Source organism: Panthera onca, chromosome D2, assembly GCF_046562875.1.
Source record: "Panthera onca isolate mPanOnc1 chromosome D2, mPanOnc1 haplotype 2, whole genome shotgun sequence".
Classification (NCBI taxonomy): domain Eukaryota; kingdom Metazoa; phylum Chordata; class Mammalia; order Carnivora; family Felidae; genus Panthera; species Panthera onca.
The window spans coordinates 29809011-29836336 of record NC_138349.1 but is presented as its reverse complement, the minus strand read 5'-3'; the positions used below and the strand labels follow the sequence as shown (position 1 = coordinate 29836336).

At 35.2% G+C, this 27326-nt stretch overlaps 1 protein-coding gene across 1 annotated transcript in view; it reads right to left on the bottom strand.

The window, feature by feature from the left end:
* The window catches only part of HPSE2 (heparanase 2 (inactive)), a 674568-nt gene that overhangs the window by 605723 nt on the left and 41519 nt on the right, over window positions 1–27326 (bottom strand). Inside the window, exon 3 of the mRNA XM_060641812.3 lies at window positions 8214–8375. Within this exon, the coding sequence (XP_060497795.1) occupies window positions 8214–8375 (162 nt within the window). The remainder of the gene's footprint in view (window positions 1–8213; window positions 8376–27326) is intronic.

Below are 27326 nucleotides of genomic sequence, written 5' to 3'. Positions count from 1 at the left end.
GAATCAAACATAAATTATACTATTCCAAATTAAAAATTGAGATTCATAGGATTTCTAGACCTACTTAGTCATTCTCTGTCTTTTGAAGAATAAAAGTTCTTAATTTTAAGGAATTGCAACTTTTCCACTTTTTATTTCATAAATCATGCTGTTGACCAAAGCTAAGGTCACCTAGATTTTCTTCTATGTTATCTTCTAGAAGTGTTATAATGTTTTCCACTTGTATCTATGATTCATTCTGAGTTAATTTCTGTGAAAGGTAAAGGGTCTGTTTCTAGATTCTTTTTTTTAATGTGGATGTCTAGCTGTTCCAGCAGCATGTGTTGAAAAAACTAACCTTTCTCCATTGAATTATCTTTCCTCTTCTGTCAAAGACCGAATCAGATATTCGTATGGGTCTATTTCTGAGCTCTCTATTCCATTCCACAATCTATTTGTCTATTCTTTCACCAATACCACATTATCTTGATTATGGTAGCTTTACAGCAAGTCTTGAAGTTGTGTAGTATCAGTCCTCTGACTTTGTTCCTCCTCAGCATTGTGTTGGCTATTCTCAATCTTTGTCTTTCCATATAAACTTCTATGTGTAATTTTGAGTTCATAATTTTGTATCCTTTGTCTTAAAGATGGAAAATGAAATTCTGTATGATACAAATCCCAAAAAACCAGAACCCGCCTTCATGTGACAGTTCAAGCCACAAGTGTGAATTAAAACCTGGAGAAGAAAGCAGAGTGAGGCTCTGATGTATATCCTCAGAGAAGCAAAAGAGAGGTAAGGGGAAAAAAACAAGAAGAAGAAAGAAAGACTGAGATCTTCCAAGTTGCTCAACAATTCTAATTCCAAACCACATCTACAGGCACATGCATAAAATATCTCTAATTCTAGTGTACAAAAAGGTTATGTTACTTACCTTTAAACTAATTTTTTTATTTGAAGTCACCAAAGTGTGCCAACAAATCTGAAGAAAACCGTTCCTGTGCTTTTCCCTTTTAGTTTGTCAAACAGTCCTTAATTTCTGAAACAAATGCTAACGAGAATTTTTATGTTAAGAGTAAAAACTTAGAGATCGTTACCACCACTTCCTTCATGAAGACCTCTCTGATTCCCCTAGGCCAACTCAGACTATTCCTCTAATACAGCCCTAATAACACTGAGCTACAATTGTTTTCATGTTTGTCTCCTTATTGGGCTGTACTTTCAGGGAGGGCAGGAATCAAATCAAGTCTTATCTACATATCCCAGCAGACACCACAGTACTAGCATATGATAGATGCTCAGATATGGGTTGAATGAATATTGACAAAAGGCAGGTACTATGATTCCAAATTTATAAATGAGGAAGCTGAAGCTTGCCCCAGGATACATGTGAAGCAAAAGGCAAAGTTGAAATCCAGGTCTCTTAACTCTAAGAACCTCCCTAATATATTGGCAACTGGGTGTTGAGCGTCAGTCAGTTGAGCGTCCAATTTCGGTTGAGGTCATGATCTCACAGTTTGTGACTTTGGGCACCACTTCAGACTCTGTGCTGATAGCTCAGAACCTGGAGCTTGCTTTGGACTCTGTGTCTCCCTCTCTCTCTGCCCCTCCCCTGTTCATGCTCTGTCTCTGTCTCAAAAATAAATAAACGTTAAAAAAAAAAAAAAAAAAGCAAAATAACAGGTATGTATTATAATTATATTACTTCATTTGTATAAAAAGATATGTGTGTGTTTACTAACGTTTATAACTTAGGTATACATGTGTGTGTGGATAGAGGGATGTCTAGAATAATATTGATAAAAATTATTTTTATCTATATTATAATAATAAATATGAACAAAGTTCTCATTTGGAAAAATATACTTTGACTTTAAAGTATTTCGTAGATAAATATTCAGATATTTACATATATGAAATAATGAAGTCATTTCATTGAAATCATGTGAAAAGCAACCATCACCACTATTTTTTTAATATTGCTTGTGAGGTTTTTAGAAATTTAAAGGAAAATACTTAGTAAAAAATCTAGAAAAGAGACAAAAATCTACCTTTGTTTCTGATAAACAGCTTATTTCTACCCTGGAAATAAGTTATAAAGAGAAAGAAGTTCACTCTCAACATCAGCAAAAGTATAAAGTATTAAAGAACAAGTTAAACAAAAAAAGCACAGGAAAAAAATTATGAAACGTTTCAAATGACATAAAACAAGAACTGAACAAGCAAAGAGATATATCCCATAATCTTAAGTGGAAAACTTAATATCGGAAAAGTATCAATCCCCTCCAAATCAGGTTATAAACTGAATTCAATTCCAATCAGAATACAGTGATGAGTATCTTGAACTAGAAGAAATGAAAAACTCCCTTCAAAAATTATACGAGAATAGCTATGAAAACCTTGAAGGGAAAAATGGAAGAGTGGTTAACAAACCTTACCAGATATCAAAACAGTACAGCACTGGCACAGAAATAAACAGAAAAAGTGACAGAAAAGAGAGTTCACAAATAAATACACATATATGTAGGAGTGTAACATATAACATATGTGATGTTTCAGTTCAGTGGCAAAAGAATATTTTTAAAACAGTGCATTCATAGCTTGTAAGAAAATAATGTGATATACTTACATCACACTAATATAAACATAAATTCCAGTTATAGTAAGAGATTAAAGCTCTAAATTAAAAACAGAGTAAAAAAATGATATTCAAGGAGGAAAATGGTTTGCAATACATTTGACAAAGGATTAACGTTCCTAATTCACAAAGAGTACTTACAAACTGATCAACACCAAAAATAAAAAAAAGGTCAAAGAACATGAATATGTAACTCACAAAACAAAATGCAAGTCAACAATAAATATGTGAAAATAATACTCTCTCTGGCTATCACCAGAAAACTGCAAAAATGAGATAATATTTCTCACCTGTTAGGCTGAGAAAGCTGGAAAAGAGCACTGATAGCCAGTGCTCATGAGAATGCTAGGAAATAACTGCTCTCTTACTGCTAGTGGGAATGGAAACTGCTATAATCTCTTCTGAAAATTATCTGGCAAGGTTCATCACAATTTTAAATGCAAACCATAAAAAATTCATACATTGGACTTCATCAAAATTAAGACTCTGCTCTCTAAAAGAAACTACTAATAAAGAGACAGTCACGGAAAAAAAAAATTTTCAAATTGTATATCTGAAAAAGGACTTACAGCCCAAAATATATATAGAACTTTCAAAACCCAATAGTAAGAAAATAACTCACTATTTTTTTCAATGGGCAAAAGGCTTAAACAGACACTTTACCAAAGGAGATATATAGATGGCAAATAAACACATAAGAGATGCTCAATACCATTAGCCATAAGGTAAACTGCAATTAAAACCATGAGATGCTACTACGTACTCATTAGAGTAGCTAAAATTTAAAAGACATACAATACTAATTGATGGCAAAAATATGGGTGAACGAGAAGTCTCACATACTACTAGAATGCAAGACAGTTTCAGCCACTTTGGAAAACAATCTGACAGCTTCTTTTAAGTTACATAGACACCATGAAATCAAGCATTCCCACTCTTAGGTACCTACCTAAAAGAAAAGAAAAAAATATGTCAACACAAAGAGCTAAGAACAAATGTTTATAGTGGCTTTATTCATAATCACCAAAAGCTAGAAACAAACCAAATGTCCAGCAACAGAGGAGTGGATAAATGAGTTGTAGCATATTCACAACATGAAATATCTATCACTCAGCAATAAAAGGAATGAAATGCTGATATATGCAAGAAGTGAATGAATCTCAAAAAAAATATGCTCGGTGAAAGAAATAAGACACACAACCATTTTATTATTCCATTTATATGACATTTAGGAACAAATACCAGATCACATACAGCTAAGGACTGGGGGTAGGGGGTGGGAGGAAACTGCAAAGGGAGACAAGAGAACCCCTAGAGTGAGGGAAATCTTATCATGAGATGGTGGTGGCTATATGACTCTATGATATATACATCTGTCAAAATTTACTTTTTCTTCATATAAATTATACCACAAAAAACTTGATTCTATAAAATTTTAAAATACATACCTTTTGACCCAGACACCCCACTTTGAGGAATCTATTCTACAGAAATAAATGTGTCAACATGTATATAAATTAATGTACATTGATAGAGAAATGGTTAAATAAAGTGTGTTGTATTCAATGCTATAGAATACAATGCAAATAATTTTAAATTTTTTTAATATTTATTCATTTCTGAGAGAGAGAGATACGGCGCGAGCAGGGGAGGGGCAGAGAGAGGAAGAGACACAGAATCTGACAGCACAGAGCCCGATTTGGGGCTCAAACTCAGGAACCGCAAGATCACACCTGATCCAAAGCCAGACACTTAACCAACCAAGCCACCCAGATGCCCCCAATGCAAATAATTTTAAAAGAACCGGAAATAATATGAGCTAATATTATGATTTGTGGGAACTGAAAAACAGTTCTCGTTCCACTGATTTGAGCCCTGATTTGCTCAACTAAATTTAGAAGAATGGGCCACAACAGGGAAGTACAAGCCTCTTTTGCTCAATTCATCTACCACAGTAACACAGTAAAGCTGACCATAGGATCCCAATCCACTTTGGAATCTAATGACTGAGAGGGTGTATAAAACAAAAAGTAGCCGCAATTAACATGACAAGAGTCCTCATAAAAGAATCCTGGAAAGCATCTTAGGTAATGCCATCCTTTTATAAGGGCTTTGGTTCAGGCTGCCTAGTTACAGAGGGTTGACTATGACTTCACAGCATAAATAAATTTTGTTTTAATTTGACCCCATTTCAAGATCACTCACTATGTTCTATATATTGTGCAGAATGCTGTAAAAATATGATATTCCTTATCCTTCAGAAGCTTATGTTCTAAACAAAATCCTAGAAAATACATTGCCCCTTAAAGCTGACTTTTTCATTTGATTATAGGAATCCACCACAAAATTTCAATTTATACCTCAAAAAGTATGGGGGTGGAGCAAGGTGAGGGGAAATGAATACTGAATCTGAACCTATTAAAGTTATTAATTAGATGTCAAAATTATCCCAAGTCAATTCATTTATCATATAAACAGCAAGACATTTTCAACGAACTTATAGAACATTATTACATTAAGAGTCATGAGAACACAAAGAAATGGAAGAATAATCCCTTTTCTTTCTTAAATGCTCCCGGACAAACTGGATGCTACAGGACAAGATAAGATACATCCACGTGTTGTTGAGTCAGTGTAAAAAGTGCAGGATGCAACTCATCACCATTTAAAACAGTTCTATCACTGATGTTCTACTGGTATTACTCCATCACCTTCCTAAAACCTTGGAGTTCACTGCAAAAACCCACTATATTAGGGAAGGCTAACATTATTTCCATTGCTATGTAAATAATTCACATGAAAACATAAAGACATATTTAATATCATGCAAAAATACACTCCACTTTTCTAAAAATGTGATATAAGGAGGAACACTTCAATAAGATATACACATTAAAGAATTGTTACTAGTTTCTGTTAACTGAGCTGTCACTAAGTCCTGGAGGGTTGTTTCCTTTTACTGAACAGTCAGAAGACCTTCAAAGCTAGAATATAATCTGCTCTCATCTGAGGGGTGGCTGTTTAAGAGAGAAGATGAGCTGGAATGCAGAAAATGAAGGCATGCCTCTCACCTCAACGCTGACAGTCACATCAGCTAAAGATGGAACATCTAAGAATGGGGGTTTGCTTGTGAGGTGGAGGGCAACAACTATCATTTTTAACCATGCTTTTAAGCATCTGATGTTTCAATCGCTTTATTATTTTTTTCCTATACTATGATCTTAGTCAACCAATTTTAAAATAAAGAATATACCACTAACTGACCAGAAAACTATTATGATACACTGCTACTCATATACATGAAATTCTGTAAATAATTGAGAAGGGTTGAGGGGATGGCAGAGTCATGAAGAAAATGATCTCTTAGATTTTGGAGGCCTAGTTTCCTCATCTTGTTCCACATAAATACTTTCATTGCAGACATTTCAAATATTATGCCAGAGTTACACAAAATAAGTGGAACATCACCAAGCAGAAATCCTAGAGTAGGTGTTCTGAACATGTTGGTAAAGAGAGTCACTTCATTTGAGAGGTCTCTGCCCCTTCAACCTCACCCTCCTTACCAATATACATTCATCACTGAAAAGGGAAATATTTACAAAAGTTAGTTTAGTTATGTTTAAATATTATGTTTAGCTGTCTGGAGACCATGTTCTCAAAATTTATACAAGAAATCAAGGATTAAACTTCATAACAATTAGGAAACCACACTGTGTAAAATCAAAGACTTAGTTAAAGGACATTAAAATAGTTTTACCACTGGTGCTAAATTGAAATGGCTACAGCTCTTCCCAACACCTGGAACCAAAACCTTTTGAACTTTCATGTAAACAAACTGGGGCACACCAAATGCTCTGTCTGTAGCAAGGTACCACCTCTGTACAAGCATTTGGGTGAAAAATGTGGAAAATGCCTGAGGACTCTTTGAAGCAGCTTGGGAGAAGTAAGAGCAGGAAAGAGGCTCTTCTCTAGGGTAAGTTTGTTTAGTGGAAAGTAAGCAAGTTGTCAGGGTAAAAGTTGACAATGTTGATTCCAACAGTTTGAACTGCGAATAAACATTCAAAGGGATTATGTTACTGAGAATTAGAAAAGATTCCATTGAACTCAATAGAACACTTGTGTTTTCAAAGATAATATGCCTTCAAGCCACACTCTGAATCCACAGTTTAGGGTTAGAATTACCTTAAGCCCTTTCTATGCCACATTAAAGAACACAAGATCTGACCTCTTTAATATAGATCTAAAATTAACATAAGGGTGGAATAAAAATATTTCTAATACCTGAATTGGAAAATATTAATATATGTACATCTGTATGCCTGAGACAGAATGAAGAAATTTGGATAAAAATCTATGTTCTTTCCAAATATCTAAACTTAAACCAACCATCTTAGGGAAACCAACTTAGGGAAATAATACATTGGCTATAAATCACTTTTAAGTTTTCCCTCCTTAATAACTTATCAAAGAGCAAAAAACAAGGCCTATAATTATGAAATCTATAATCCTCTTCTCTGCTCACCAAAGCACATTTAAATCTGGCTTTCACCTCATGCTGTTGGGTTTTCCACCAGGTACAAGAAGAAAAGTTGGAAGAGACTTGTGCTTTTTCAGAAGTTAAACAATTTGGTTGCCACTCAGCAATTCCTGGTGAAATGCCAGGAAGCCTATAAAAAAAAATTAAAATTGTCCTAACTTGGAGTTTACAAAAATAAGTGTGAGATATTCATAGCCTGTCAGACATTCCATCTTTTGAATATTAAATATTGATAAACACGGGAAACACACACACTTGTGATTTGTTAAACTTTATTTGGAGCAATATAATGCAGGAATGCCTTGCATGCCCTCAAGAAAATGGAAGTAACTTAGACCGCTCTTCTTACTCCATCTCAAGTACTCCATTATTCTCACATTAGAGTCTGCTATTAGAATCTTCTCCAAAACTTGACGAAAGCATGCAACTCACATGCTCTGTACCAGCAAAGCTTGCAGGCAGCCTTGCAAAAAGCTTTTTCTCCTTTGAGCTCTCACACAAATTCACTTCCCTCCTTGAACCAAGGATGTAAGGGAGTATGGCTGTCTCATAGCCTCTTTGCTCTTAAAATGAAAATCAAATTCTCCAGATACTTTCAAACTCCACCAGGAATAGAACATTCTCAGCTCAGCCTGTGGATCATTATCTCTTTTACATTTCATCTTTATGTTCACTGGGTTCACAGAAAGGGCATACACAGAAAGAGGAAAATAGCTGCTTCTTAGACACCAAATTTAGTAATTCTCTCAAATCCACTGGCACACATCTAAAAAGTCATATTTTTATAAGGCTTCATTAGGTTTTCATTGGTTCTGTCTTTTGAGAACACACATGCTGAGTTGCCTATAACTTCAAGCCAAAATACATCTGCAAACTACAAGAAATATTTTTTATAGGAAGACAAAAGTAATCACAATTTAAAAAGGGATATAGTGGATGGAGACAGACAGATACAGGCTCATCTAGATCCCACTTTAGTGTCTACCAAACATCAAGTTGTTAACTAAAGGAGGCCATCAATCTATAATGCTTAAGATTCCAAACGACTCCAATAGCCTTACCTGTTAATATGAGATTACTGTAAGTATTAGAGAATTGCTCCTTTAGAAGAACAAGATGCATTTGAGCTGCCTTCTCCCGCTGGAGCTCCAGCATAACATCAGGGTGCTGAGCAATCTTGCAGCCTTTCTGTTTATCCAAGGCAACATCACTTCGAACAATGTCTACAAAAAGAAATAAAGGCAGGCAGCAAAAACAAAACAAAACAAAACAAATAACCATATACACATCAACGTCTTGTTTCACCCAAAATGACAGAATTTATAAACTACCATATTTCATCAGAATGAAGAGATTCGGAAGTAATAAACCTGAAGAGTCTCCAACTTCATGATACATCCTGTAGGTTTCTCTAGTCATTTCCAAATCCTCTGCAATTTCCATTTTCTTATCTCACTCTGACCTCATTTAAGATGCTCACTCCTCCATTCTCCTCTAAGCTCACCTCCAGGACTTATTTACTTCCTGGGGCCTTTTCTTAACATCTTTTACCATTCTCCATGGAAAAAAATAATACAACTTTGTCTGAAAACTAGTGACTATGATTATTTCCTCTACTTCATGCTGTAGGACCAGGTGATAGCTCCTGTATATATATTCAGGATATGTGACCTGCTTTCAAATTTACCAGCCAGCCTATTCAGCTCACATCAGGGCTACCATTCTCTCCTTAGCTGCTCAGGATTTCTGCTGCTATTTTTCATGTGCCTCTAGCTGCATTCTGACTCATTAATAACTCTTTTTTTAATTTTCAATGTTTTTATTTCATTTTTGAGAGAAAGAGAGAGGGAGAGAGAGAGAGACGGCACACGAGCAGGGGAGGGGCAGAGAGAATGGAAGACACAGAATCTGAAGCAGGCTCCAGGTTCTGAGCTCTAAGCATAGAGCCCGATGCAGGGCTCAAACTCATGAACTGTGAGATCATGACTCTCCTGAGCTAAAGTCAGATGCTTAACTGACTGAGCCATCCAGGCGCCCCAATAACTCTTTAAATCTAGAAGTATTTTGTAAGTCAGTGAAGGAAACAAGAGTAGGACTAGAGTCACTTTGTAGATCTGCTTCTTTCCCAATTATTTTCCCATTGGTGACAGGCTGCTTTTTATACTTCAATATGATTTTTACTCAAAGCCCAAGTATTCTCCAGAAAATAGTCACCCTCAAAAACAGTCACCTAGAACGTTTCCCAATTAGCAGGGAGCTTTGATACCCTAAAGTTATTTGTTTATTTTTGTAAATTAAAATATAATTCAGCTTATTATCATATAAACAAATAATTATCAGCAGCAATCTGGATAACAGCTCTAGAAACTTCCAAGTTTTACATAGCAAATTGAAAGATTTTAGGGGAAAATGCTAAGAAAAAAAATGTTCTGCCACTGTTAACACCAATGGCTTTGGAAAGAAAAAACTAATGCCCATGTTAATGGTAGCAAACTAACGCCCATGTTAATGGTAGCAATAGAAAAGATTTTAAACAATGCTCAAAGAGAAAATAAGAGTATGTGGCATCAAAGGTGAGACATCATTGTAGACAAATAATCTTCAAACCCATCAACAGAGCCCTATAATAGAGAAGCCCAGATATAAATACAAGCCCATGATGAGGAGAGTCAGGATGTGTAGTACACAAAGATTAGCCAGATGTGGGAATGGCTCTCACTTAACCTTGGATGAAAACAGGAGAGCTGGTTGGGAACAATGCAATCTATTCCTAAACATATTTATGACACTTTCTAGACTATAGGTAAAAACTGAACTCATTTAACATTCAAGTAACTACTCTCATAGATTTTCTGAGGCTTGAATACAAAATTAGAATAAATTAATTCAAGACATACTCTAGTTTTTAAGACCACCAATAGAAAGCAAGAGGAAACATATTAATTACACTGTACCATTGAATCCTTCCAATAATCCTATGAAAGTATGTGGTAGATATTGTTGACCAGCTGACCCAAACCGTAAACCCAATCCCTTCTTTGCTTCCTTCTACTGCAAAGACTAAAACACAAAAATAAACAATTTCCCAGCTTTCCTTGAAGCAAGGGGTGACATGTAACATAGTTCTGGCCAATGAGCTGCAGGCAGACATCCTTAGAGGGACTTAACTTTAGTGACAAAACCTCACTAAGAGAAAACCAGGATTTTTGTCCTTCAACCTATTAGCCTTTCCCATTCTGTGTGTCTAAAACATAGATATGAAGCCCAGAGTTAAAGTAGCTATTTTGTGGCAATGAGTCAAGAAGTAAGAGAGCAAAGGACTACACACTAAGGATGGTGAACTGAAAGATCAGAAGATTTTAATGAGCTACGACAGCTACCATACTTGTCCCAGACTGCACATCTTTTGATTTCTTGTTATATGAAATATTAGTTTCTTATTTTTAAAATCCTTACCTGTTTTTGAAATCCTAAATGATAAAGAATAATATTATTATCCCTACTGTGTATATGTAGATTCCTGAGATCCACAAAGCTTAAGTGACTTGCTCAAGTTCACATTGCGTGGTCAGTCCCCAAATCCAGGAATTTTCAAAGTCAAGTCCAGTGACCTTTCCAAAAGTTACTCTTATATAGAAACTCATAAATTTAATAGTAAATTACAGTAAATAATAAAAGTGAGGAACTGAAGAGAAAAACCTAATTATACTGTAACAGCAGCATACCATAGGCGGTCTATCCAGAAAAGAAATATGTATGATACTTTCCCAGAAAACATTACAAAACTTGTACCAAAACATACTATATAGAGTGAAGAGAAGTTTCAGTTATTCAGATATCTTCTAATAGGAGTCTAATACAAAAGTAGAATACCTACCAAACTCTCTATTTCCTATGGAATAAATGTATTGCTCAGAAGGCAGAGAAAGCAATAATTATAACTAATAGCCTCAATATCATTCCAACCAGAACCTTAAAATACAGTGATCACACTGTCTTAACAACAGTAAGAAGAGAAACCCATGGGCATGGCCAAACATGTCTGAGACTTCAGAAGTGTACACAACAACAATGTTTGGGGAAAATATAGATATGCTGTATACATTCTTTATTCACTCCTGATTTATTTGAAATTGTATCAAAGACTAAATAAATACACAAAAAAGAATACTTATCAAAGATGTACGTGGCCACATATATCTGGAGGAAGAGCTAATATCATAGATGACAGATTCAAACTTCAAAAATATCTTGGCAACCTAGAACTTAGGCTGAAATCTCCAAGACACAGACAAGAACACAAAGTCCTGCATTTATAGTGAAAAGTAATTACATAAGAGGGAAAGTCCAGGCCAGACACAAGCTCAAATATTTAAGATCTTATTAAGTTTTGTACATTTTAGTTGAATACAAGCTTTATGTAAGTCAGTGATATGCTGCCATATACAATATTGCTGCCCAAAAGATTAAGGCGATTCTTAGATCAAATTAATAGAACCAGCATATCCAGAATACAAGAAGTAACATAGCCACCCTGAATTCCATGCCAGCCAAGGGAAGCAAAGTAAAGAGTTGGAGTTAAAGCAGACCTTGGTTCAAATTCTGGGTTGGTGATCACTTATTAGCTGCAGAAGTGACAGAAAACAATGCCTCTGTAAGCCTCTATTTCTTCATACTGTTATTGTAAAGAGTCATTAAAGATTTAGCACTATGCATGCCACATAATAAGAACTATATAAAGGGTAGCTATTACTATTTTTATTATTATAATACTCTACTTGTAGCATTATATGTTTTTTCACCTGTAATAGTTTCATAGGATACTAATCATCTAGAGTCCACCCAAAGAAAAGTGCCAAAATTGGAAATTATTTTATTTTTTAAAAATAACTGAAAAAAGGGGCACCTAGGTGGTTCAGTCGGTTAAGTGTCTGACTTCAGCTCAGGTCATGATCTCACAGTTTGTGGGTTTGAGCCCTGCATCCGGCTCTGTACTGACAGCTCAAAGCCTGGAGCCTACTTCAGATTCTATGTCTCCCTCACTCTCTGTCTGTCTCTCTCTCTCTCTCTCAAAAATAAAAAGAACATTTTTTTAAAATAGCTGAAAAAACAGTATTGAGCCCAGCAAAGAAAACATTAAAGAAGACTTGCTTCATATAGAAGAGAAAACTGAATTATTCTATATAAATCCAGAAAGCCAAACATAATGGGAGCAACCAAAAAACAAACTTTAGCTTCACATGAGAGAACTGTAACAACAGAAGCTATCATACAAGGAAAGGAGCTACTTGAAGACAGAAGAAATCTCAGTGGCAGCACAAGATTAAAAGCGTAAGTGAAAATAATTTATTTTAAAAAGGCAAAACAACAATTCTCATAGGAAAAAATAAAATTACAGATTGGCTATATCTAAAATGTTCAGTTTCCAATAAAAAATTATGAGTCATGGAAAAAAACAGGAAAGTGTGACTCGTACTTAAAAATAAAAACAAAAGCAGTCAATTAGAGCTAACTCTATACTGCCCCAGCAGATGAAGACTTCAAAAAACAGATTATAAATACATTTTAAAAATTCAAAGAAACCATGTTTAAATTAGAAAAACCTAACAAAGACTCAATGAATAGGAGGATGAAACAGATACTTTTATTTAAAAAAAAAAAGGAATAAATGGATATTCTAGAGTTGAAAAGTACAAAAACTGAAATGAAAAATGCACTAGGATGGGCTTTAACAGCAGATCTGAAAGGGCAAGAGAAAGAATCAGAATGTGAAAACAGATAAATAGAAATAACAAGAAAAACAGAGAGAAGATGACCAAGGAAAAATAAACAAAGCCTCAGAGTATTATGGAATAAAATGAAGCAATCCAACAGAAAGGAGAAAGGAAGAAAATTATTTCAAAAAATAATGATCAAAAAATTCCCAAATTTGATGAAAATCATTTATCCACAGATCCAAGAAGTACAACAAAAAGAATCATTACAAAGAAATCTACACCTAGACACATCATAGTATAACTCTTGAAACTGCAAGATAAAAGAAAATCTTAAAAACAAAAGGGAAAAAACTCATCTCAAAAAAAGAACTAGCAATACAATTAATGGTTGACTCCTAATCTGAAACAATGGAAGCCAGAAAGCAGTGGAAGACCATATTCTAAGTGCTGAAAGAAAAAAAAATTCTTATAACAAAGAATTCTAAATCCAGCAAAACCATCATTCAAAAAATGAAAGCAAAATAGACACTTCCATATTAAAAAAAAAAAAACAACACTGGGTCTTTACTAGCAAATCTGCAATATAAGATATATTAAAGGAAGTCTTTCAGACTGAAAGGAAATGATACCAGCTAACTCAAATACACACAAAGAAATAAAATACATTAGAAATGGTATAGGAGAGGGGCGCCTGTGTGGCTCAGTTGGTTAGGCATCTGACTTTGGCTCACATCATGATCTCACAGCTTGTGGGTTCAAGCCTGTATCAGGCTCTGTGCTGACAGCTCAGAGCCTAGAGCCTGCTTTGGATTCTGTGTCTCTCTCTCACTCTGCCCCTCCCCTGTTCATTCTCTCTCTCTATCCCGCTCTCTCTCTCTCAAGAATAAATAAACATTAAAATTAAAAAAAAACAAATGGTACAGGGGTGCTTGGGTGGCTCAGTGGTTAAGTGTCTGACTTTGGCTCAGGTAATGATCTCGCAGTTCATAAGTTCAAGCCCTATATCAGGCTCTGTTCTGACAGCTCAGAGCCTGAAGTCTGCTTCGAATTCTGTGTCTCCCTCTTTCTCTTGCCCCTCCCCCACTCGTGCTCTGTCTCTCTCTCTCTCTCTTCTCTCTCAAAATAAACATAAAAAATGATTTTTTAAAAAGAAATGGTATATATGTTGGTAAATATAATAGAACTTTTATACTCTTAATTTCTTTAAAATACATAAGATTATATACAGAAAACAATGTTATAGTTATAACATATGGTTATAATATATAAAAATTGACATTATAGAGGGAATAGGAAAATATGGCATATTGATGCAAGTTGCTATAATTTGCCAAAATTAGGTTAGTATTAAGTTGAATTGGACTGTGATAAGCTAAGATGTAATTCCTGGGAAGCCACTAAGAAAATAACAGAAAATTATGCAGTGTAAAAATCAACAGAGAAATTAAATAAGTAATCTAAAAATGATATTTTTAAAAATCTAGAAAATTGGTTTAACAGAAAAAAGGCAGTAAAGGTAAGAAATATAGAAAATATCAAAATAGCAGACATAGATCCAACTATACCAATAACTGTATTAAATGTAAATGGACTAAACACTCTAATCAAAAGCTACAGATGTTCAGATTGAGTTTAAAGAAGCAAGATCCACTGCTGGTGGGAATGCAAACTGGTGCAGCCACTCCGGAAAACAGTATGGAAGTTCCTCAAAAAATTAAAAATAGAACTACCCTACGACCCACAATTGTACTACTAGGTATTCACACATGGGATACAGGGATGCTGTTTCGAAGGGACACATGCACCTCAATGTTTACAGCAGCACTATCAATAATAGCCAAAGTATGGAAAGAGCCCAAAGGTCCACTGATGGATGAATGGATAAAGAAGATGTGGTATATATATATATACAATGTAGTAATACTCGACAATCAAAAAGAATGAAATCTTGCCATTTGCAACTACGTGGATGGAACTAGAGGTATTATGCTAAGTGAAATTAGAGAAAAACAAATATCATATGACTTCACTCATATGAGGACTTTAAGAGACAAAACAGATGAACATAAGGGAAGGGAAGCAAAAATAATATAAAAACAGGGAGGGAAACAAAACATAAGAGACTCTTAAATATGGAGAACAAACAGAGGGTTACTGGAGGGGTTGTAGGAGGGGGGATGGGATAAATGGGTAAGGGACATTAAGGAATCTACTCCTGAAATCATTGTTTCACTATATGCTACCTAATTTGGATGTAAATTTTAAAAAATAAAAAATTAAATTAAAAAGAAAGAAAGAAAGAAAGAAAGGAGCAAGATCCAAATATATGCTGTTGAAGAGACACATTTTATTAAAAATTTTTTTTTAACGTTTTATTTATTTTTGAGACAGGGAGAGACAGAGCATGAACAGGGAAGGGGCAGAGAGAGGGAGACACAGAATCCGAAACAGGCTCCAGGCTCTGAGCTGTCAGCACAGAGCCCGACGCGGGGCTCAAACTCACGGACCGCGAGATCATGACCTGAGCCGAAGTCGGCCGCCCAACCGACTGAGCCACCCAGGCGCCCCGAAGAGACACATTTTAGATTTAAAGACAAATATAGGTTGTGGCACCCATTGTGTTGTTATTTAATCATGTTTGTTGTTGTTGTTGTTTGGGTTTTTTTGTTTTGTTTTGTTTTGTTTTTGCTGTGGAGAGAAAGAAAGAAAAATATTTTCCTTTTTCTTCAATAACTGCTCTCCTTCTGGACTGGGAGGGTAAAAACTTGGTTCCTTTCTCATTCCCTGTAGTCAAAGAATCTGTGGCTCAGATTCACAAAGATGCAGATTTTGACTGTAGGTTGCCCTAATCTGCTTTTCCCATTCTTTCACACTACTTAACACAATGGATAAGTACTTCTAGACAACACTCCCTAAGAATGGGGGAAAAAAGACAACCCACTTAACTTTATTTTTCTTTTCTTTTAATTTTTATTTATTCATTTTGAGAGAGAGAGAGAGAGCATAAGCAGGGAAGGGGTAGAGAGAGGGAGAAAGAGAATCCCAAGCGGACTCCATGCTGTCAGCACAGAGTCCCATGCAGGGCTCCATCTCATGAACCACGAGATCATGACCTGAACTAAAATCAAGAGTCAGATACTTAACTAACTGAGCCACCCAGGTGCCCCTGAACTTTTTTTTTTCTTAAGCTCTCGGTAATCTGCTTTTTTTTTTAAGTATAATTGACATATAATTAACATATAACATATCAGTTTCAGGTGTACAACAGAATGATTCAACACTTGTATATGTTGTCAAAGAGCACCACAATAAGTCTGATTAATATCCATTACCATATATAGTCACAATTTTTTTCTTGTAATGAGAGCTTTTAAGATTTACTCTTTTTTTTAATGTTTATTTATTTTTGAGAGAGAGAAACACACAGACTGTGAGTGGGGTTGGATCAGAGAGAGAGGGATACACAGAATCCGAAGCAGGCTCCAGGCTCCAAGCTGTCAGCACAGAGCCTGACGTGGGGCCTGACCTCACAAACTGTGAGATCATGACCTGAGCCAAAGTTGGCTGCTTAACCGAATGAGCCACCGAGGCATCCCTAAGATTTACTCTTTTAGCAACTTTCAAATATGCAATACAGTATTATTAACTATGGTCACCATGCTATACATTACATTGCCATGACCTATTTTTTTTATAATTGGAAGCCTGTACCTTTTGATTTCCTTCACCCATTTTACCACACCCCCACTTGCTGCCTCTGGCAACCACCAATCTGCTCTATGTATCTATGAGCTTGTGTATTGTGTTTTGTTTCCAATTCCACATATAAGTGAGATTGTATGGTATTTGTCTTTATCTGACATATTTCACTTAGCATGATGGCCTCAAGGTCCAGGCATATTATCACAAATGGCAAAATTTCATTGTTTTCTATTCCATATTGTGTGTATGTATGTATGTGTGTGTTTCACAATTTCTTTATCCATTCATCCACTGATGGACACTTAGGTTATTTCCATATTGTGGCTATTATAAATAATGCTGTAATGAACATGGGGGTGCATATATTTTTTCTTTCAAGTTACAGTTTTCATTTTCTTCACATAAATACCCAGAAGGGGAACCTGCTAGATCATATGTAGTTCTATTTTTAATTTTTTTGAGGAACTTCTATACTACTTTCTGTAGTAGCTGCACCAGTTTACATTCTCACCAACAGTGTATGACAGTTCCCTTTTCTCCACATCCTCATTGACATTTGTTATTTTTTATCTTTTTGATAACAGCCATTCAAACAGGTATGACAAAAAGATATTGCATTGTGGTTTGGGTCTGCATTTCCCTGATGATTAGTGATGCTGAGAATCTTTTCATGTGCCAATTGGTCATGTTTTCTTTGGAAAACCATCTAGATCTTTTGCCCATTTTTTAATCAGATTGTTGTTGGCTATTGAGTTGTAAACATTCTTTCTATATCTTGGATATTAACCCTTATCAGATACATTTGCAAGTATTTTCTCTCATTCAGTAGGTTGCCTTTGCATTTTGTTGGTGATTTCCTTTGCTGCGCAAGACAAATTTGTAAATAGTAAATGTAATAAATATTGGGGTGCCTGGGTGGCCTAGTTGGTTAAGTGTCTGACTTTGGCTCAGGTCATGATCTCACAGCTTGTGAGTTCAAGTCCCACATCACGCTCTGTGCTGACAGCTCAGAGCCTGGAGCCTGCCTCAGATTCTGTGTCTCCCTCTCTCTCTCGGCCCCTCCCCTGCTTGCTCTGTCTCTCTCTCGCTCGCTCTCAAAAATATATAAAAACATTAAATTTTTTTACTTTTAAGATAGTAAATATTACCAGAGAGACAGACAGAGTGATAAAATAGAGACAGATCATAGTGATAAAAGGGTCAATATATCAGGAAGATACAACAACTATAAATGTATATGCACCGAACCAGTAAGTTTCAAAATACATAAAATACAATCTGACTAAATTGAATGGGAAATTCAATGATTATAGTTCAAGACTTCAATACCTCACTCTATATTTGCTGGAACTAGATAGAAAATCAGCAAGGGTCAATATACCTTACTGACATTTATAGGACATACCAAATAAAAGCAGGATACACATATTTTCTAAGCACACATGAAACATAATCAGAATAACCTTATGCTAGGTCATAAAATAAATCTTATAAATTTGAAAGGATTTATGTCATATAAAGTATGTTTTCTGACAACACTGGAATCAAATTAGAAATCCATAACAGAAAGACCTCTAGAAAATACCCAAATATTAAGAAACTAAACAATATGTTTCTAAATAACCTATGGATCAAAGAAATCACAGGGAAATTAGAAAATATTTTGAACTGAATGAAAATGGGAACACATGATATCAAAATTTATGGAACAGAGTCTAAATAGTACTTAGAAAAGAAAACTATAGTTTTATATACAATGTATTAGAAAAGAAAAGAGCACCAGGGTGGCTCAGTTAGTTAAGTGTCTGACTCTTGATTTTGGCTCAGGTCATAATCTCACAGTTTGTGAGTTTAAGCTCCAGCATTGGGCTCTGCGTTGATAGTATGGAACCTGCTTAGGATTCTCTCTCTCCCTCTCTCTCTCTGCCCCTCTCCGGCACTCGCTTTCTCTCTAGATAGATAGATAGTTAGATAGATAGATAGATAGATAGATAGATAGATAGATGTTAAAAGAAAAAAGATCTCAAATCAATAATCTAAGTTCCCACCTAGAAACTAGAAAAATAAGAAAAAATTAAACACAAGCAAGCAGAAAGATGAAAGTAAAGACTTCTATTGATTTCTATTCTGATAGAAATCGATGAAATAGGAGTGCCTGGGTGGCTCAGTTGGTTGAGCATCTGGCTCTTGATTTCAGTTCAGGTCATGATCCCAGGGTTGTGGGATCAAGCCCCACGTCATGCTAAGCATGGAACCTGCTTAAGATTCTCTCTCTCCCCGTCTCTGTCCCCTTCCTGCTCACATGCTCTCTCTCTCTTCCTCTAAAATAAAAAATAAGGAAAGAAATACAGAAATCATGAAATAAAAAATGGGAACAACAGCAAAAATCAATGAAACAAAATAGTGCTTCATTGAACAGATGAACAAAATTGAGAATTTTTAAGATGGAATGGCAAAATAAGAAAACACAAATTACCAAAAATAGGGGAGGAAAGGCAATCCCAATTGTTATATACTGTATGATTCCACTTACATAACATTTTAAAAATGACAAAATTATAGTGTTAGGGATAGATCACAAACAAGTAGCATGAGGTTGTTGCTTTCGGGTGGTACAACAGTTTTGTATTCTGATTGTTATATTGGTTACACAAATTCATATATGTAGTAAAATTTCATAGAATTATACACACAGAGAAGAAATGAATACATGTAAAAACTGGCAAAATACGAATAAGGCCTACAGTTTAGTTAACTTCCTGTACTATTTTCACAAGTTTTTATGCATCTAAAATTATTTCAAAATAAAGTTTAGATTCCCGGGGGATCTTTTGGAAGATGGCGGAGTAGGAGGACGCTGGGCTCACCACGCATCCTGTTGATCACTTAGATTCCACCTACACCTGCCTAACTAACCCAGAAAACCACCAGAAGACTAGCAGAACAGAGTCTCTGGAGCCAAGCGCAGACAAGAGGCCCACGGAAGAGGGTAGGAAGGGCGGTGAGGCGGTGCGCGCTCCACGGACTGGCAGGAGGGAGCCGGGGCGGAGGGGCGGCCCGCCGGCCAAAATAAAGTTTAAAAAGAACTTAGACCTTTACATCATACACACACACAAAATTAACTCAAAATGGATCACAGACCTAAATATAAGAACTAAACCTATAAATTTTATAGACTATATAGGAAAATGTCTTTGTTTCCTTAAGTTAGGTAAATATTTCTCAGTTGTAACACCAAAAGTACAATTCACAATGGAAAAAAATAATGAACTGAACTTTACCAAAAGTAAAAGATTCTGCTTTTTAAAACATCATTAAGAAAATAAAAAGCTAAGACATAGACTGAAAGAAAATATTTGATAATCATATATATGATAAAATATATAAAGAAAATGTTTCCAACTTAATAAAAAGACTAACAACCCAAGTTAAAAATGGGCAAAACATCTGAAAATATATTTCACCAAAGAAGATACACAAATGGCTAATAAGCACATGAAAAGATGCTCAAATCATTAGTCATTTGGAAAATGCAAAATAAAATTGCAATGAGGTGCTAATCCCTAGCAGAACTATAATCCAAAAGATTGGCCATAACAAGTGTTAGCAATTGTGTAAAGAAATAGGAGCCCTTATACATTGCTAGTGGGAATGTAAAATGGTACAGCCATTTCTGCAAACACTTTAGCAGTTTCTTAAAAAGATAAACATAAACGTACTTACGTCCCAACAAATCTACCCCGAGAAACCTACCCAAAACAAATAAAGGAGTATGTTCACACAAAGACTTGCACATGAATATTTATAGTGGCATTGTGCACAACAGTCAAAACTAGAGACAACCCAAATGTCCATATACCAGTAAACTGATAAACAAAATGTGGTAGATCCATACAATCAAATACTATTCAGCAATAAAAAGACACAAACTATTGATAAATGCTAGGCCTGGAAAGCCTCAACAACATAAACTAAGTGAAAAAAGCCAGACACAAAAAGACTATGTATTGTATGATTCCATTTCTGTAAAATTTTTAGAAAAAGCTAATCAGATAGAGACAGAAAGCTATCAGTGGTTCCCTGAGGCTTGTATGAAAGCAAAGATTGACTGCAAACGGGCATGTGAATGTTCTAATACTAGATTGTGATGATGGTTGCACAACTCTATATACATTTCAGAGAAATAATGATATACTTACATGAGTGAACCTTATCATATGCAAATTATAGCTCAAAAAAAGCTGTTAAAAAGTTACAAAAATAATATACCCATGTCCACAGCATTATTCACAATAGCCAAAAGGTAAAAGCAGCCCAAGAGTCCTTCCACAGATAAAAAGATAAATGAAATGTGGTATACACATATAATGGAATATTGTTCAGCCTTAAAAGGAAGGAAATCCTGATACATGCTACAACATGGGTGAACCTTAAGGATATTATGCTAAGTGAAATAAGCCAGTCACAAAAAAAGAAATACTGAATAATTCCATTTGTATGAGGTATCTAGGGTGGTCAAATTTACAGACACAAGAAAGTAGACATAGCCAAGGGCTGGGAGAACAAAAGGAGTTGTTGTTTAATGGCTACAAAGTTTGTTTTACACAATGAAAAAAGTTCTGAAGATGGATGATAGTGATGGTTGCACAACAATGTGAATGTTCTTAAAACCATTTAATCACACACTTAAATATGGTTAAGAGGGTAAATTTTATTATGTGCATTTTAATACAATTAGACATTTTCTAAAGTAATAAAAATGACCAGAAATATAGGGCTTTTCAAAAATCAAAACAAGAATCACCTTAGAACTTTGGTACTGCAATGCCATTGTTACAGTCTACATTCAGTTTTCTCTGTAGATTACATGAGATCAGACAGCACAACTTTGATATAATTTTGTATGCTGCTATTGAATTGCCAGATCCAGAAGTAAAAGGTGAGTCCTGAGAGAATGCTTTGGCTATTCTCACACTAATGGATCAAACATGAGACTAGAGCCACTCCCTTCCCTCCTGGCTTCCACGTAGCCACTACAATAGCAGCAGGAAAAGAAAGATCCTGACTATTCTGCAAACCCTTGAAAGAGGTTGACAGATGCTAGAAGAGCCTCTGTGCTGAGAGCCTTTATAAACCCCAAGTCAAAGTACTCATTGCCTACACTCTTTTCCTTCCAAATGGCTAGTCCTTTCATTTCCTTGATTTAGTCAGCCTAATCTTCTAGTCTCTGATCTCATCTTTATTCCTCTTTCTTTCTCCCTGTCCCTTCAAGGCACCAAATTAATCCACTTCAGTTTTAAAATGTCTCTTAGAGTTGTCCCCTTCTTTTCAATTCTAATTAGCACTATGTACCTCATATGAGGTAACTCAAACAGTGCAAGCCAGCATCCACCAATCCATCCACAGATCTCCAAGCCATTCAGCATATCACTTCCAGAAAAATAAAAATCCTTCATTGTTACTTTGTTTTAATTGTAAAATGTTTTAAACAGAGGAATGTACAATGTTCCCTCACACCTATGTACCCTCACTCAGCTCTATCTTTGCATAACATTTTACCGTATTTTCTTCAGACTTGTTTAAAGAAAACAGTTCAGAAATACATGAAATCCTCTGCTTATCTGTCTGCAATAATATTCTCCTTCCTCTTGCCACCTTCAGAAAGATAACTACCAACCTAAATCCTAGAAGTAATATACTTACGCAGCTGTATATGTATGTGTATTTATGTATATATGTTTGTGTGTATGGTTTCCTTATATACATAAAAAAGTTATTAGTTTACATTTTTTACAACCAAGGGACAATTATCAAAAGTAAGAAACTAACACTGGCACAAATACGATTAACTAAACTACAGACTTTATTATATTTCACCAGTTTATTAGTACCCTTTTGGATTCCAGAACCTGATCCAAGATCCAAGAACATGTTGCATTAGTTTCCATGTCTCCTTAATATCCTCTGAACTGAGTGACAGTCTCTGTCTTTCCTTGTCTTTCATGATTTTATCGCTTTCAACAGTTACTCATCAGGTTCAAATAAACTGTCCTTCAGTTTGGGTTGGCTAAAGATTTTATGTTGGAATAAATTATAGATTTGGGACAAGGATACCAGAGAGGTATTCTTAGGTCTTGTTGATGATGAGGTTAACCTTGATCACTTGGTTAAGGTGGTCTGACAGGTTTCTTCACCGTTAAGTTACTATTTTGTCTTTGTAATTAATGAATATTTTATAGGAGAAACTTTGAGGCCACGCAATACTGCACATTTCTGTAAACTTCTGCCCACTAAGTTTAGCATTCATTAGTGGATCTTGTCTACGTCAATTATTCATCTGATATTCCAATGGTGATTTTCTATTTTTCTCATTCCTTCTACATTTATTAATTCTGTAAGGAAGAGCTGTCCCTTCTCCATTTATTTATTTATTGATTGATTGTTTATATTAGTATGGACTTACAAGTATTTTATGAAGTCATCATATTTGTCTATTTTGTTGCAAAAATTGTTCCAGCTTTAGCTATTTGGAGTTCTTTCAGGTCAGTTTTTGAGTCCTTTGATATACCCCCATAATTTTTTAAATTCTTCCTTACTTTCTAACACCACAAATGTTCCATGAACATCTGGTATTTTCCTTGCCCCAATCCTGGAATCATAGACTTCTCCAAAGAGCCCAGGTTCCATTTGATTGAGAATGATATTTTAAAATGCAGATCATGTGCTCACTGCTAGGAAGTGTGTATGTACATACTAACTGCTGTATACAGATATATCTATATTTACTGTATCTATCTACCTATTGAAAGGGAAAAAAACCACATTAGTTCATATTGATGTCTCCAATTCCAATTCAGGACCAAAGGGTTCATTCTAGCATTCCCATTTCCTCATTTGTAATTTCTTTTTTCTAACAGTGAGAAACTTGCTTGTCCTCAATTAAAATATATTTATTTCCTTGTTTAACAGTAGTATACATGCAGTTTCAGAATTGCTAATCTATACGTCTATGAGAAATAAATGTACCAAGTACAATGTTTTTTGTCTTTCCATTCTTTTTCCATTAGCCTTACAGAACCCAGTCAAAATAAAGCTACTTAGGTCATATCCTTTCTTCTCTGAGCCTTCAATGTGGTGCTGTCAGTCACTGTAATACAGTTACATTCATTTCTAAATCTACATTCCATCAGTGGTTTCCCCAACATCCTGGTTGACTTTTTTTTAAATTTGAAGACTATAAAATTCACTCTATGGTGTGACAGGTTCTGTGAGTTTTGACAACTGCATAGAATTGAGTATGCACTAGGACCATATTACCATACAAAAGGTTGATCACCAAAGAAATCCCCTCATGCTAACCCTTATCAATCTCTTCCTCGATTCTCACCCTGGCAAATACTGATGTTTTTTGGTTCGTTTTTGTCCCTATAACTTTGTCTTTTTCAAAATGTCATATCAACGGAGTCATACACCATGTAGTCTTCAGAATATGACTTCATTCACTTAACAAAATGCATTTAAGATTCATCCAATAGTCCATTCCTTTTTATTGCTGAATATTATTATAGTGGATGAATGTACCACAATTAGGTTCCCCATTCATCCACTGAAGGAAATCTGGGTCGTTCCCAGTTTTGGTCAATGAATAAATCTTCTATAAACATTCACATTCAGGTTTTTCTGTGAACATATATTTTCAGTTGGCTTGGGTAAATTTCCAGCAGCGAGACTGCAGAGTCATATGGTAAGTATATGTTTGGCATAGTAAGAGACAGCCAAACTCTTTCCCAGAGTGATTATACAAATTTGCATTCTCACCAGCAATGTATGAGATTTCTGGTTGCTCCACATGCTCAACAGCACTTGGTATTGTCACTTTTGTTTGTCTGTTAGATATTCTAATTGATTTGTATTGGCGTGGTTTTAATTTCATTTCCCAATTACAATGATACTGAACATATTTTCATATACTTATTTTCCATCCAAATATCTTCTTTGGTAAAGTGTATGTTCATATATTTTGTCCATTTTTAAAATTTTTTTAAAGTTCATTTATTTATTTTGAGAGAGAGAGAGAGAGAGCACATGAGCATAGGAGAGGCAGAAAGAGAGAGGAAGAGAGAGAGAATCCCAAGCAGGCTCCAGACTGTCAATGTGGAGCCTGATGTGGGACTCAAACCTATGAACTGCAAGATTGTGACCTGAGCCAAAACCAAGAGTCGGACGCTTAGCTGACTGAGCCACCCAGGCGCCCCTTTTTTGCCCATTTTTAAATTCGATTTCTAATTTTTTTTTTAATTATAAGATTTCTTTGTAAGTTCTGAATACAAATCCTTTATCATATTTGTAATTTTAAAATTTTGCTCCCAGTCTGTGGCTTCACTTTTTCATTCTCTTTGTAGGGTCTTTCACCCACCAAGCAAAAGATATTAATTTTGGTAAGTTAAATTTACCAACTTTTTATGAATCATACTTTTGATATATCTAAAAACATTTTGCCAATTATAAGGCCATACAGATTTCTCCTACCTTTTCTTCTAGAAGTTTTATAAGTTTCATGTCTTATATTTAGGTATATATGATCAATTTTTAGTTAATTTTTGTAGAATATGAGGTATGTATTAAGGTTCATCTTTTCACATAGGAACTTCTAATCATTCCAGGACCATTTGTTTGAAAACTTCTATTCTGCATTGAATTGCCCTTGCACCTTTGTCAAAAATCAGTTGACAATACTGTTGTGCATCTTTTTCTAAGCTCTCTATTCTATTCCACTGACCTATGTATTTTTCCTTTACCAATACCATACTCTCTTGATTGCTGTAGCTTATAGTAATTATTGAAATCAGGCAATGTGAGTCTTCCAACTTTGTTCTTTTTCAAGATTGTTTTGCCTACTCTAGTTCCTGTGTATGCATGTATGTATATATATGTGGTGTGTGTATTTAATTATTTACATTTTTTTTAATTTTTTTAATGTTTGTTTATTTTTGAGAGAATGTGTGAGTGGGGGAGGGACAGAGAGGTAGGGAAAGACAAAGGATCTGAAGCGGGCTCCATGGTGACAGCAGCAAGCCCAATGTGGGGCTCAAATTCACAAACTGTGAGATCATGACCTGAGTCAAAGTCAGACACTCAACCGAATAAGCCACCCAGGCACCCCATATTCATATATTTTAATAGAGATACATCTATAGAAAAGTTTTTCTGTGATTCTGATTAGGTAGGACTGAATTGAATCTATACCTCACATATTAGGGAGAAGTGATGTCTTAACAATATTGAGTCCTCTAATCTATAAACATATCTCTCTCTCTTCATTTATTGGACTTCTTTCACCACTGTTCTATAGTTCTCAGCATAAATATTCTGCATATATTTTGTTATATTTATAATGTTTGATGCTATTATAAATGGTACTTTTGGTAAATTTCCAATTCCAATGATCATTATAAGTGCATATATAGAAACATGATTCACTTTTGTATATTAACATGGTATCCTGCAGGCTTGGTAAATTCAATATTAGTTCTAAGGATTTTTCTACATTCTTTGGAACTTTTTAATGTATATTACCATGTTATCAGCAAATAGAGACCATTTTATGCCTACCTTCCTAGTCGGTATGCCCTTCATTTCTTTGTCTTGCCTTATCGTGCTGGCTAGGATTTCAAGTATAATGAGGAATAACAGTGGTGACAATGAATATCCTGCCTTCTTCTCAATCTTAGATAGATAGTATTAGTTTTTTTATCATTTAGAATAATGTTACAGTAGTATTTTTACAGATTCTTTTTATCTGGTTAGGGAAGTTCCTTACTCTTACTAGTTTGGCAAAAGCTTTTATCATGAATAGATGTTAAATTTTATCAAATGTTTTCTCTGCATCTTTGGAGATGATCACCCTGAAGTTACACACAACACACACACACACACACACACACACACACACACACACAGAGTCTTTAAGAGTTTTAAGTGCACTGATTTATTAATTTGGAGACAATTTCAAGATATTTAGTCTTCTTTTTTTTTTTAATATTTATTTATTTTTGAGACAGAGAGAGACAGAGCATGAACGGGGGAGGAGCAGAGAGAGAGAGGGAGACACAGAATCCGAAGCAGGCTCCAGGCTCTGAGCTGTCAGCACAGAGCCTGATGCAGGGCTCGAACTCACGGACCACGAGATCATGACCCGAGCTGAAGTCGGACGCTTAACCGACTGAGCCACCCAGGCATCCCTGCTCTTCTTATCCATGACATTATGCATTTCCAGGGGGTCTTCTTTTACATTTTTCAATAAAATTTTACAATGTTCTGTATTAAAATGTGGTGCAACCCACAACTCTATCATCAACTAATCTTCAACATCCAATGGAAAAAAGACAGTCTCTTCAACAAATGGTGTTGGCAAAACTGAATGGCAACATGCAGAAAAATGAAACTGGACCGCTTTCTTACACCATACACAAAAATAAATTCAGATGGATGAAAGACCTAAATATGGGACAGGAAACAATCAAAGTCTTAGAGGAAAACACAGGCAGCAACCTCTTTGACCTCGGCCAGAGCAACTTCTTACTAGACACAACACCAAAGCATACATAAACTATTGGGATTTCATCAAGATAAAAAGCTTCTGCACAGCTAAGGAAACAATCAACAAAACTAAAAGGCAGCCTACAGAATGTGAGAAGATATTTTCAAACAATATATCTTATAAAGGGTTAGTATCCAAAATCTATAAAGAACTTA